Source organism: Tauraco erythrolophus, chromosome 4 (assembly GCF_009769465.1).
Source record: "Tauraco erythrolophus isolate bTauEry1 chromosome 4, bTauEry1.pri, whole genome shotgun sequence".
NCBI classification, from domain to species: domain Eukaryota; kingdom Metazoa; phylum Chordata; class Aves; order Musophagiformes; family Musophagidae; genus Tauraco; species Tauraco erythrolophus.
The window spans coordinates 18,008,717-18,022,480 of record NC_141468.1 but is presented as its reverse complement, the minus strand read 5'-3'; the positions used below and the strand labels follow the sequence as shown (position 1 = coordinate 18,022,480).

The window sequence follows — 13,764 nt, the reverse complement described above, 5'->3', positions numbered from 1 at the left end:
CAATCTGACAGCTGTCACAGCTGTTGACAGTTTCTGGCGTCCCCTTTCTTTCTCACAAATTATGTGCTGTTGCTCTTGGTTTTTAATTGGAGATCTTTTAGTGTTTGAGACCTTGAGGCAATATCCTCTTCTACTGCTATGTGTTTTGTACAAGAAAATGAGAAGTGGCTCTTGCCTGACTTCCTTTCATTTGGAGTCTTGACGTTAAATTTTGTTGCCTTGTAGCAGTTTTTAAGAGTGTATTTGCATATTCTTGATATTTCTAGGTACCTTGGTTTGCCTGTGTGTTGTGTTGATTGAAATCCTGTGGAGTTACTTTTCTGCATATTGACCAGGGTAAAAAGTGTCCCCAATCTGTTCTGCACCTCCCATGCACATAAAAGGTCCTGCCCACTAGCTGAGCCATGCCATAATTACTTGGATGGATGCCACCATCCTTAAGAACTATGTACACTTACGGATGTAAGAGCTCATCTCTGGTATGGCCGGAACCAGAGCCTGCCTTTTCTTTCCCTTCGTGCATTCCTCAGATAGATTCGTCCAACTCCTGTCCGCTGTGTCCCCTTTCCTCATTTGTAGAGCATGATTCAGACTCTGACAGCGAACTGTCCCTCGATGAACACAGCAGCTCCTACGCCTCCTCCCATTCGTCGGACAGCGAGGAAGATGGGCTCGAGACGGAGAAAAAGTGGAACACATCCTCTTCCAAAAATAATGAACGTGGTCCACTCCACAGCACACCCAAAGGTACTCCCAGTTCAAGGGGAGAGCAACGGGCTTATTCCTTTCTTTAAAATAGCTTTAGAGTAGACGGGACAAGTTTGCCAGACTGCCATATGGCTGAGACAGCATCCCTACAGCTGTGCCTTGCTTTTGCACAGATCCTTGTTGTCTCCAGCTTAGAGACTTTTCTTCCTCCCAGGGGTTTGTTCACAGGGGAGACTGAGTGCAAAGGATGCTTGAGGAAATCTGCGGCTTAGGGCACTCAAGCAGAGAGCGGTCAGTGGGCTTTGCAGGTGGTTCCCCTTAGCTGTACAGACAGCAAACTCTCATATGAAGGAAGAGGAGGAAGGAGCTGGTTATTCTGAGGGCAGAAGGAAGAAATACCTGTCTCTCCTCATGCGATACAGGCATGTGAATTTAGAGGGGTTGGAGAGGTCATGGGCCTAAAGAGTTGGTGATCACTGGCCGTTGATATCAATACTGTGTTGCAGGGTGCAGGCATTTCTAGGCGCAGTTCATCTTGTCCTAAAGATAAGTCATCGTAGGCCGACAAACATCCAGGCTGTGTGCTGGTGCTGTGCACAGGCACAGCATGAGGTGCCTCAGGTTCCCTTACTCCTCAGAAACCAGCATCCCCAGGGAGCCAGTGCGATCGCTGGCCCTGGGGAGCTGAGAGAGCAGGTTTGACTCACACTTCTTAGTAATGGAGTTAGCGACTTTGCTCTGGGAAGGGTTTGGACACCCTGCCATCCTACCAAGTGTGGTTTTTGGGTGTCACTGCACCCCGAGGGCAGCGCAATCCAGCAGGGATCATCTGAAGCATTGCTCTAGTTTGACACACAGCTCCTTCCCAGCCACGGGGAACAGGACTGGCTGGGCAGTGGTTGAGAAAGCCTGTCAAAAGTGGGTGTTGAGCTAGTGTTTTTTTGCGTTGCAGTTGATACCCTTCCCAATCATGTGAAACCCTATTGGCCCACAGAGTGCGTAACAGGCAGCGACGGCGAGGACCCCAGCGAGAAACAGAAGCTCAAAGTCGAGACCAAGGTCAACGTAGAGCTTCACAGGGAAAACCAGGTGAACCACAGCAACGAAGCACCCCAGGACAAGGAGAACGAAGGGCAGCAGAAGGAGAACAGACCTCTGTCCCACCAGAATAACCAGCAGCCGGAGCAGAGGAAAGGTAGTGCAGCCAACCCAGCCTCACAGCTGAACAGGGAGACGAGGGGGGTTAATGAGCATTAATTAGTTCATATGTTAGCTCTATCAGGGAAGAAGACTTTCCAAATGGCTCCAACCTGTGTAACCAGATACACCATGGGAAGCTAGTAGGTAGTTGCTGAAGTCTAATCTTTTGGTTTTGAAATAAAGTGACAAACTAGAAGTCTGATTAAGAAATACAAAATGTCACTTCTTGGATGTATTCAGTTTGATAAATGAAATTACTGAATTCTCATTATTCCCTCTCTTCTGTAACAGGCATCTTAAAAAATAAAGTCACCTACCCTCCCCCGCTGGTGGACAAAAATATGAAGAATCGACTGCGGGAAAAGCTATCAGATTACAATCAGACCACGATCTCATCCAGGACTACTTCCGTGGGGACAAATGATGGGGTCCGCTCTCCCTCTGAGTCAGGGGTGACAGTAAAAAATGCTCGGAGGGAGCAGTCTCGAGACCAGCTCAACGGCATGGCTATGAACATCCACGTGGGAACAGGACATGCTGACACCTCAGACTCAGAGTAAGTGCAGCATTGGAGTGCCCTGGCAAACCTCTTATAGTTCTGGCTTCTCCCTTCGCTTTCCAGCCCCAAACTCCCACATGAGCAAGGATTTCAGCTGGTGACTGGACCAGAGTCTTTCACCAGTGACCATCCATCACCAGCTTGTCCATACCATGTCCCCAAGCCATGGCATTTCACTGGTGAGAAGGCCAACACAGGTGTCACGGGCAAGGCGCTGTGACAGACACCAGTCACTGGTCACCCTGGCATGCCGTGAATTGGCAAGCTGATGGGACGCTGTGGACTAGAGCAACTTAGCTCTGCCCCATCCCCTTGCTGAGGGACTTGCTGTGTTTGTCACGGTGACCCCTGGTCACAGCAAACGGGGGACTCATATCAACACAAATTATCTGTCACTAGGACCAGGATGGGCTTTTTCGCTCCCTCATGCTGCCACCTGTCCAGGACAGCTCAGCAATGCCCACCCATGGTCCCAAGAGCCATGCATGCCCTCAGGGGAATCTGCTGGGGGATGCCCCCTGGTCCTGCTTCTCTGCCCCCAACCCCTCACCTTCACTCTCCTTGGACCATGGGAACATTTAGTTTCCCCTCTCTTTTTCACCCATCTTCCCCTTTTGCAGCAGGGAGAGTGTTTAGGGCTGTTAGGGACCTAACAGAGTACCTAACTGTACTCCTGACAGGGTACAGTTAATCATAATATGGCCAGTACCAGGAACCTAAGGAAGAGGATAAGTGCAGGGCAAACATGGAGCAGCGCTTCTTGATGCGTGTCCAGTAAGACCAGCAAGAGTTATTATGGCTATCGGGCAGCCAACATGGAGGAGGGCAGGTGGGAGCAACACCTGAGTGAAGAGGACTCCTGAGGAAGCCCAGTGTTTTGGTGGGGAAAGGAGCTAGGCTGGGGGGAGCATGGGTAGCTGGTGTCCAGCTGGGCAGAAGGAAACCATTGCTGGGGCAGGAGATCCAAAGGCTGCAGAGAAAGTGCCAGGTCAAGCTACTGACCGTAAATTACCAGGTGTGCGATTCCCACCCATTGCATGGCGATTGGTGTGTGTTTGCCAATGTAAACTAAATCAAACATGAACAAAAGACTGAGCCAGCTCTCAGCCAAAGGGTCTTCTCGGAAACCTCATGAGTCATCATAATTCTCACATTTAAAATGAGGACAACAGCCATACGTACAGTCTGCACAAATATTTTATGTACATAGTCTTCCTTTTATTAACACAAATAATAATCTCGTTCTTTCTCCAAATGAAGAGAAAATGTCTCACCCAGCTTTAACTCTGACATTGTCTCACTATGCTTTGAACACCCATGTTGTCTATGGGTGCACAGACCGTTCCCAGCTTACTGTTAAAATACTTCTTTGGGTTGCTGGGAACTGGCTGCTGAAATACATCCTTGTTAGCCAGGAAACAGAGATGTCTTTAACAAGCAGTAAGTACTTGCTGCTACCAGGTAACAACATTCATTACTGGAGACTAACCAGCCAACTTGTTGTACTAAGCAACTGGTTTATCTCCATACCTTTTGCATACCATAAAACTCTCCTGCTGGGCAGCAGATTACATGAATCCGTCTGAAATACCAGGTTTCTAACAGCTTGTAAGATTTGTGTGCGAACCTTGGACCTTCACCAAAGCAATAGCCAAATACAAGTCCTCCGTAGAGCTTCCTTCCTCTGAAGAGTGCCCCTCTTGTGTTTGACCTGGAAATGTTTCTCCCAGCTGCTCTTCCCCTCCAGAGCAGCATCTCCGTTGCAAGCATTGCGTTGACAAGGCATGGTAACTTGGCAGAGCGTGAGCCCTTACTAAGAAGGATTAGGTGGTTTTGGGTGGAGTGGTTTGCTTGTGTCTGTTTAACCCTAAGCCTGCATGATTACTTCTTTTCACTAACAGAGGCAGTAACGAAACTTCAATTTGAACTATCAGGAGACTGTGATCACTGCTGCGTGGTTCTGGACTCCGTGCCGAGGGGTCGCTGCCTGCCCACATCAGATTTCGTCGGAGCAGCCACGTAGTGAGGACGAGGTGGGCATTGATGCCCACAAGGTTTCACGTTATGGCAGACTCCTGACCGCTCACGGTGGAAACACAGCACCTGGATGCACCTGCAGTAAGGCTGCTGGGTGGTACGCTCGGCGTTGCGTGAACCTGTGCCAAAACGCATGGAAATGGCCACAGGGATGCACTGTGATGGACGGATACCTGCTCACAGTGTGGACAGTGCTGCAGGGGTTGCTTATCTACTGGGGAGAACCAAGGGAAAACACTATTATGGCGGTGGACCTGCAGTAAGTCAACCCATCAGCCTTAAGACAAGAACCAGGAGATGTCTCTTGGGGAGTTTTGTCCGGCCTTCAGCTCGCTGGGCTATAGGGAGGAATATCGTTAACAAGTGTCCTTTCGTTTCTATGCCAGCATCTCTATCCATCCCCTATGGACACATCGTCTTAAAAAAAAAAATCGTTTATATATATATAAAAAGTGTAGATACTTTTATATATTTTGTATGGTGTTGCTAAAGAAAAAGTTCCTTTGTATATTTTACATTTATACTGATCTTCTTAATTTGATAATAGGAAATCAATTAAAAGAGGTTTTGATATTTTTTATATGAACATTGCACAATTTTACTTGAATTTGGCATTTGATAAAGTAACTGAGGTTTGTGTAGAAGCCACCTTAAGATGCAATGCAGTTTTCAAAAAGTAATACGGAAAAGATTACATCGAAATCCTTGACTATAATTTATAAGTTTTGTTGACAGATATTGGAACACTTTAAGGACACAGTATGTTTTTTTGGTAATGTCTTCTAAAACTCACAAAAAACGTTTTGTTTTTTCACTTCGTGGTGTTTTGACCTCTTCCCTCAAGTGCATTGAAATGTGCAGCAACTGAACCTCAGGACTAAAAATAAGTCATATCTTCATCTAGTATTTCAACATAGTCCTTGTCTGGAGTAAGTCAATATTTCCCTTACCAAGAAAAAGGAAACAAGTGGTGTCACTGTATGGTAGGTTTTGACTTCAGTCTGGCTCTGCGACAAGCCAGTGCTCTGCGCGTCCCAAGAAGAGGACTCTCCTCCCGTGAGGCAAGTTCTGCCCCAGGCGCAATATTTTGTTTTACTGTTAATTTCTTTCCCACTGGAGTCAGCACGTTGCTAATCAAAGCAGAAATATAAGTCTTTAAGGATGTCCAGGTTTCCCTGCCCAGCAATTTGACAGCCCTGGCCTTCTTTGTGTTTCAGGCAGCACGTGGAAGGCTTAAGGTTTCATGTTTCCCACAAAATATGCTGGTTTCACAAGTGTAGGAAAGTTGAGTGTGGCCTGTCCACCGTCTTCACCTTCCTGCAGTGTTTACAAGAAAAGGAAAAATAAGATGTGAAGAAACCTGCATCCCGCAGTGCGGGGCAGAGCTCTGCTGGCGGCTCCCCGCCGTGGGAATTCACAACTCAAAGGGCAACAATGGTATGGCCGTCACCTGCTCTCTGCCACCAAGGCTTTCAGGAGCTCCTCGCTCACTGTAGCAGCCCTTTTGGGTAAACATTGCCTTTCGTTTGTGTAACTGCATGTGTGAAAGGGAAAAAACAGAAAACCAGACTAAATAAAACGCAGGAGTTGAGGAAAAAATGGAATAATATATACCGTAGTCTTGGTTTCATTATATTCCTATGCATTTTCAAATGTATTGAGGAGGCCTTGGGAAGGAGAGAGGGAGGAGAATGCTGTTCCTTAAAAATTATGCAACATACTGTGTGACATTTTCTGACTGAAAAAACTTTTGAATGTTTTAAGGGTCTGGCACTTGGCTGTGTGCTCAGGCGTTGTGTATAACCCACACTAGCTGTTTTTACATCTGTGTATGTATATTTTGTCCCAGTGAGATGTAGGTAGTTTTTATTTTGATCAGAATTGTTGCAGTAAATGAGGGTCAGTTGTATTAATGACAAAAAAATTAAAACCTATTTTTATGACTTTTTAAAAGCTTTATGGCAGATTAGACACTGGAGGGTTTTTTTTTTAACAAATGTATATTTATTAATGTGCAGAACACTGGAATTGCAGCACAGATGAAAGGAGAATTTACAATAAATTAAGAATTTTTTTTTGAACATGTATTCTTCCTCTGCTTGTTTGTTTTAAGTGCAGTACAGATGCTGAGGGTCCAAATGACATTTCCCAGGGTTTAGAAAGTAGCAGGAGGGGGGATATACGGGTACCCATCGCTCTCGACAAGGAAGCAGAGGCTGTAAAGCATCAGCCACCAGCACTGCTCCCTGCAGGATGCTTCCAGCCCCGGCTGGTGTCTCAGGGAGGAGGTTGCTCCAGCTGGACATGTACACACACAGAGTCCCCCTTCCAGCCCAGTGCCCTTTGCTGGCGCAGGGTACCACCACGTGCCTTGCATTTCGGTCCAAACCCATGGCCTTTACTCAAACCTGGGAGATGATCCATGGAAGAAAAATACCCTCTGCTAAGCCGGAGCAAAGCGGAGCGCCAGGAAAGCACAGGGGTTAGAAAACAAGGTTTGGAGAGGAGCTGGAGGGGGTGAGGCAGCCAGCCCAGCCCATGGACGCCTGCAATGAGAAGGACCTTTTTGGGCTTTCTTGGCTTTGTTCTTGACATTCTCAAGCCAACTGAGGCCAAACTGTGGTCCTGCTCACTCTGTACTTTTCAGGCTGTTGTGCAAGTCTTCGTTCATGCGTCTCACGAGGCACAGCAGTGACCTGCACGTGTCTTGCCAGCTTTCTGGAAATAAAACTATTTCTTAGTATCATCTGGCCAGCTTTTCCATGAATGCTTTTAAGCATTAGGCAATAAACTGGCAGAGTGTGAGGTCAGGGGGAGAGAGCCTGATTACTGTCATGATTTTGGGGCAAAATCAAAGACAGGATCTTCAATTTGCAAACAGATCTGCCAAAACTTGCCATTAAACAAACCCAGGGAATTAGCTCAAAGTGAAACTGTTCTAAATTTTATTGTACAAGCTTATTTTTCGGTGGGACACTAATACTTGTGTTTGTTCTCAAGTATTAGTTCACTTTACTGTGGAAAGTCATAAATAAGGCTCAGGCTTTCACATGAGAATAGTTATGGGCCAGACCAACCCATGATCCTGTCTCCAGTAATGGCCAACAGCAGATGTTGAGGAAAAGAGGATTACTGGCCACACGTGACACAGTGAGGCGGCCCCAGCAGGGTCCACAGCCTCCAGCATTCTGCAGCTCAGGGCTCCCCAGCGTTGTGCTTTTCTCCATCAGCCCATTTTTTCATCCAATAATGTGTCCTGTTGTGTTTTGGACCCACGCAAACTTCTGGTACACAGTGGGTTGCCTGATTCAGTCACAAGCAGCAAGAAAATGTTCTTACTCATCTTCAGCTTTGTTCCTGTCCTCTGTAATGGACACCTTTGCTGCCTGCACCACGAGAGGCACGGAGCAATTGTTTCTCAGTCACTTTCTCCAGGTCAAAGAGGAAGACAGGCTCCATCCTAGAGCACTTGGATGGTCTCTTTCCACCTGAACAGCTCGGATCTCTGTAACTGTTCCTTGCGTAGATGCGCTGCTGTACCTTTTAGCCTTTCTTCTTACCCTTCTTTAACCACTTACCAGATCTAAATCTCCATTTCATTCCCTTTTCCTGTTGTAATCTTTACAATGACGTTTGGCCTGAGGAAATTTTAAGAAAAAAGACTGCAGAAGAGATGGACCAGTGGCAGCATCATGGCACAAGGCGGCTGCAGTAACCTAAGCGATCACATAGCCCAGGCCTCCAGCAACCCAGAATCAAACATACCTGGGGATTTGTGTAATATGGTCTTAAAAATCCTAAATTACAACTCCAGTGCATCTGCCAATAGCCTGCATGGCTTCCAAGCATGGTGAGTTTGTTTGCCCATATCCTTATGTCATGCTCAGATGCAGCTTGCTCAGCTGCAGAGGATTATCCTTCCGAGGTCTTCGAGGATCGCAGGAAGGAGATCCCAGCAGCCCTGGTGAGATGTTATCATCGCCCACACCAATGTCACCTGCAGCTGCAGGGCCAGTCTGGGATGTGTTTGGGCCCCACAGCCTCTTCTGCAGCACTTCTGCCTTGCCCTTACACTCTTGTTTGCATGTGTGCAGGTGACTTTTTCTCCCTGTAAGTAGCAGTTTGCACTGGACTCATTTTCCATTTTAGTCTCTTGGTTTTTGGATCCATTCTCCGGTTTCTCATATTCATTTTGGATTTCAGTCCTGTCTCTGAGGATGTCTGGAGTCCTTTGGCAGCATCTGAAGACTTTACTAGTTACCTTTTATTTCATCATTCAAACCATGAATGAAAATATGAAATAAGACTAAGCCCAAGAGGTCTCCTGTAAAACTCCCCTTCTTGCTGAGCGAGTTTTGCACCTACCTCACATCGATTAGCATCAGACTGCAGTGACTGTTTCGCGTATGAGAACACAGCATGAGACAGTATCAAACCATTTACTGAAGACACGTCCCATCTGCTGCTGCTCCTTTATCCACCCTGCCAGGCGCCTATTAAAGAAGAAAATTAGATTAGTTTGATGTGTGTCTTGCAAAGAGGCTATGTTAACTCACTGTTGTCTTCTAAATACTTAAAAGTATTTGTAAGTGCCCCCAGGATCCCCCTGGGGCTCTGTACTGGGCTGGCGTCTCCCCACACCATCCCCTCCTCTCTTGGCCACATGTCTTCTGCTGCTATCCCTCCACTCCAAGACCGCTGTGATTAGAGTATCTGCTCCTTCAAACTCAAATTTGACACACTCTGAGCATATTTTGTTTATTTGAGGGGGGTCCCAGACTGATACCTCTCTGATCCGGTGCTTGGTGAAGGCAGCTGAGCTGTGAGACCCCAGACCTGTGCCGGGTCAGGGGATGTGGCACAGTTCAAGCCACCCCGTGTGGAGAGGACTGTGCTTAAGGTGAGAGGTGCCCCGTCTCTCTGACAGCTGCGTTGTGTCCCAGAGCCACCCTCAGACAAAATGCAGCCTCCCCCACACCCACTATGGCATAAGGCTTCTGGAGCCCATCCTGACCTTCACAAAACTATCATAATTTTAAATTCAATCCACTTGGGAAACAGAAACAAGCTCAAAGTGCCCCCTTCCCAGGTGCTGCCACTCTCTTTCATTAAAATAGTTGTAGTGTATCCAGTTGGGTTGTTTCCAGTATTAGATTCTTACAGAGTTGAGTTTTTTTTCCTCCCAGTATAACAGCTTGCAAAAGTGCCAACATCTTGCTAATGTGTAGGAAAACCTCTTGCTCTTGACCGTTTGACAACAGCTCTTTGGAAGTCCATCTTGAATGATCTTCTTTGCATGTTAAGCCTGTCTCACACTTTCCAAGTGAAGAACGTAGGGTTGGGTCTGTGCTTCTTTTAGATATTCATGTGCTCAAGGAAATAATGAGCACATGAAGTCCTCTGCGTGTATAAACAGGGCAACTGAAGCAGCGGGTCCTTGTCTGTGATGTTTTTAAATACAGCAAGTGACTCCAGCACCGGCTCTGCTGGGGGCAAAGCAGAGGCAAGAACAGGTCTCCCTCCCCTCAAACCCTCGCAAGCAGAGGCTTCCCAGCTGCTGCTCCTTCTGGGCAGGCAAGTGATGGACGTGGGGCAAGGGGAGACCTTAGACAAGCACTGGTGGGGAGAGCCCACACCAGTGCTCGCCCCTGCAGCCACATAGCACCCCCCCCAGAGCCCTCCCAGCGCTGCACAGCTGTGTTGGGAGTGAAAGGGTGAGAAAAACAGTGGTGAAGCAAACTCCATGTGCGACGCACCATCCTTGGCCAGGCAGAGCATCGGCCAGAGGAGGTAGGTCCCAGGGCTCCCAATCCCAAGGGAGCCTTGGCAGCCCACAGCTCATGCACCGAGCTGCTGGACAATCACTCAGCAGCAGCAAAACCCCCAGATGTAGCGAGCACTTGCCAGAGCCACCTGGAGAGTTTGCAAGTGGAAAGGCAAACAGGTGTGTTCTGCAATGACACAATTACTCAGAAATTAAAAAAGCCCATGTTTATGGCACATGGCAAGCCACCCATAAGAAAATAGCTCTGCTGGAGCGAGCACTCTGAAGGTACAAAGGGATAAGAGCGTTTGTCAATCAAAACAGCTGCGCTTCCCGTGCATGTTCATCAGATTTAAAAACAAAACAAAACAAAACAAAACAAAACCTACAGCAGCAATTTCATTAGGTATAAAAGCAGACCCCAAATGGCCAGTATATTTTAAGAGGGGAAAGAATAGCTGGTTTTAAAGGAAATAAATATCCCTTTTACCTGGATCTGTTTCACACGGTCCCTTCAGGTTAGGAATATCCCACTGAATCCAGCACAAAACAGCAGCAGCTGCAGTTGGGAGCCAGCAAAGTGAACAAGTTTCCAGGTGAAGCAGTAAATCAGGCTTTGACTTTGAGAAAAATCAGTACGTTTTATTACATGTTTCAATTTTCTGGATAAAACAAATGAGAAAGCTTGGAATGGTTAACTCCTTCACTTCCAGCCGTACAGAGAAGAGGTTTCAGGGATGGAAAGGGTCAGGGAAAAAACCCTGCTGGGTTAGGGTTAGGGGTTATGCGTTAGGGGTTGGGGTTAGGGTTCATTCCACTGGCACAAAATGGCCAAACTAATGGGAGCGAGAGGGCAGTCAGGAGGGACCGAGCTGCCATGCCACCAAAGCGTGCCTGTCACACAGCTCTCCTCCACCACATTGTCCAAGGGAAAACACTTTCCTGGCTGATCTCATCTAGGTTACGCCAAGCACAAACCAAAAGCAGCTTGTATATTTTTTTTCTCACTCATCCAAGTGCCATGCCAACTTACCAGGCAGTCACCTGCCCCACGCCCACCTTCCCTGGGGGGGCAACGCTCTGCAACCGAGCCAGTGCCATCACAACCGAGGTGACCCCAAAGAGGTTTCTGTGGACACCGGTTCCTCCCACTGGAGCAGACTGGCAGCAGAATGCTTCTGTTTCTTGCGATGCCTTTATCTTGCCTCCATGGGCAATACAGGTACATGCCATGCATCCCTTGGGATTTGCTGCGAGCTCCAGGTTAAACCTGCCTCTAACTGGAGAGGGGCCTTGCCTCCACCACACTAGATTTTCATGGCAGGTGCTCAATACAGCAGCACTAGCTACAGGGACACATTTCAGCCGATGCCCATTGCAATTAAGGAGCTAGATTGCGGGAAGCAGCACACCGGCAGAGTTGCTTGCTCTGATTCCCAGGATCAACCTTTTGTGCTCAGAGAGTATTTACATGTTCTTCCTGATCCATCAGTGGTGCTCAGCCTCTGAATTCAGACAGGAGGTAACTTGCACAGAGCCACCTTAAAGGTCATTAGTCTTAAGTCCTCTCCTCTCACTAGTGGATTCTGCTGTTTTCTGTAACTCAAGCACTGCAGAGGAGACACACCAGATGAGCACAGTCTCTGCTCCATGAAGTGGCCAATTTAAAAGCCATGCCTGAAACCTTTCAAATCTGAAATAAATTAATTGCAATTTTACCACATATAGCAAATTTGCTAACAGAGTTTCTCTGCTATGGAGCTGGTTGGTGTGATACAACCTGTAGAGTCCTCTTTAAGGTCCCTTCCAACCCAAACCATTCTATGATGCTATGATTTATCTACTACCAGAGCAGACCAATAGATAAAATGTGTGAACAGTAGCAAAACTCACCTTAACTAACCAGATGAAAATAAAAAGCACCTTTAATCCAGGACTGGTCTTTAATCCAACAGATGCCTCATATCTAGTTATCTCATTTTTGTATTCCACTCCTTTTTATGTTTCTAATCCATCCTTCTTTGATGTTTATAATTTTATACAAAGCCTCATCCAGCATAATGAAGCCACACCACACTGGCTGGGTTTGCTTTGCCATGAGGCAGCAGCTGCAGCAAGACTGGAGATGCAGCCTTGGAGATGCACAGATTGCCAGAGAGCTGTGCTACTACTCTTACAATCATAGAACCATAGAGTGATTTGGGTTGGAAGGGACCTTAAAGATCATCTAGTTCCAACCCCCCTGCCATGGGCAGGAACACCCTCCATTAGATCAGATTGCTGAAAGCCTCATCCAACCTGGCCTTGAACACTTTCAGGGATGGGGAACTTCTCTGGGCAACCTGGTCCAGTGTCTCACCACCCTCAGAGGGAAGAATTTCTTTCTTAGATCTAAGAAAAATCTACCCTCTTTTAGTTTAAAGCCATTGGCCCTTGTCCTATCACTACATGCTCTTGTAAAAAGTCCCTCTCCAGCTTTCTTGTAGGCCCTCTTTAGGTACTGGAAGGCTGCTCCAAGGTCTCCTCAGAGCCTTCTCTTCTCCAGGCTGAACAACCCCAACTTTCTCAGCCTGTCTTCATAGGAGAGGTGCTCCAGCCCTCAGATCATCTTTGTGGCCCTCCTCTGGACTCGCTCCAGCAGCTCCATGTCCTTCTTGTGTTGGGAGCCCCAGAGCTGAACGCAGTACTGCAGGTGGGGCTCTCATGAGAGCAGAATAGACAGGCAGAATCCCCTCCCTTGACCTGCTGGCCTCACTTCTTTGGATGCAGCTCAGGATACGGTTGGCTTTCTGGGCTGCCAGTGCACATCGCTGGCTCAGGTTGAGCTTCTCATCAACATCACCCTAAGGCCTCCTCCTCTGGGCTGCTCTCAATCCGTTCTCCTCCCAGCCTGTGTTTGTGCTTGGGATTGCCCTGACCCATGTGCAAGACCTTGCACTTGGCCTTGTTGAATGTCTTGAGGTTCACACTGGCCCACCTCTCAAACCTGTCAAGGTCCCTCTGGATGGCATCCCTTCCCTCCAGTGTTTCGACCCTTTTGATCGTCTTTTTTTTAGATGCAAATTTCCCTGAAGTCCTTTAAATAAGAGGAGAAATGCTGGTTCTAACTCCTCAGTCTCTCCTTCTGCATTGTAGTGAGCAGCGGACACAGTCCAGGATTTTCCTGCTGTGATAGTGTTCTTCAGCCCTGGAGAAAGCAGCAGACTGGGAGCCAGACAGGGGATCTCTACAGCACTTGTCCCAGGGGAGAGAAGCCTATGGGGCATCTTCCCTGCTCCAGAGAATGTGGGTGAACCTCTGACCAAGTTCTGACCAAATTTCATTAAAATTAGAAGAGATCTGGATGTATAGAGGGATGAAACAACAGCTGGCTCCCATCAAGTCAATGCTATATATCTCTGAGTCTCCTCTTTACTACCTAGGGGCTTTCTCAGAGCAAAAGAAGAAGAAGAATTTGCAATTTGTCCAAGAGTCCGAATTGAAGTTTGGCAGGACA

At 47.4% G+C, this 13,764-nt stretch overlaps 1 protein-coding gene across 1 annotated transcript in view; it reads left to right on the top strand.

Moving 5' to 3' along the window:
- CELSR1 (cadherin EGF LAG seven-pass G-type receptor 1) overlaps positions 1-4,393 on the top strand; it is a 176,307-nt gene extending 171,914 nt beyond the window's left edge. The window contains exons 32-35 of the mRNA XM_086609920.1: positions 580-747; positions 1,661-1,903; positions 2,200-2,464; positions 4,369-4,393. Of these exons, the coding sequence (XP_086466046.1) occupies positions 580-747; positions 1,661-1,903; positions 2,200-2,464; positions 4,369-4,393 (701 nt within the window). The remainder of the gene's footprint in view (positions 1-579; positions 748-1,660; positions 1,904-2,199; positions 2,465-4,368) is intronic.
- Positions 4,394-13,764: the final 9,371 nt, after the last annotated feature.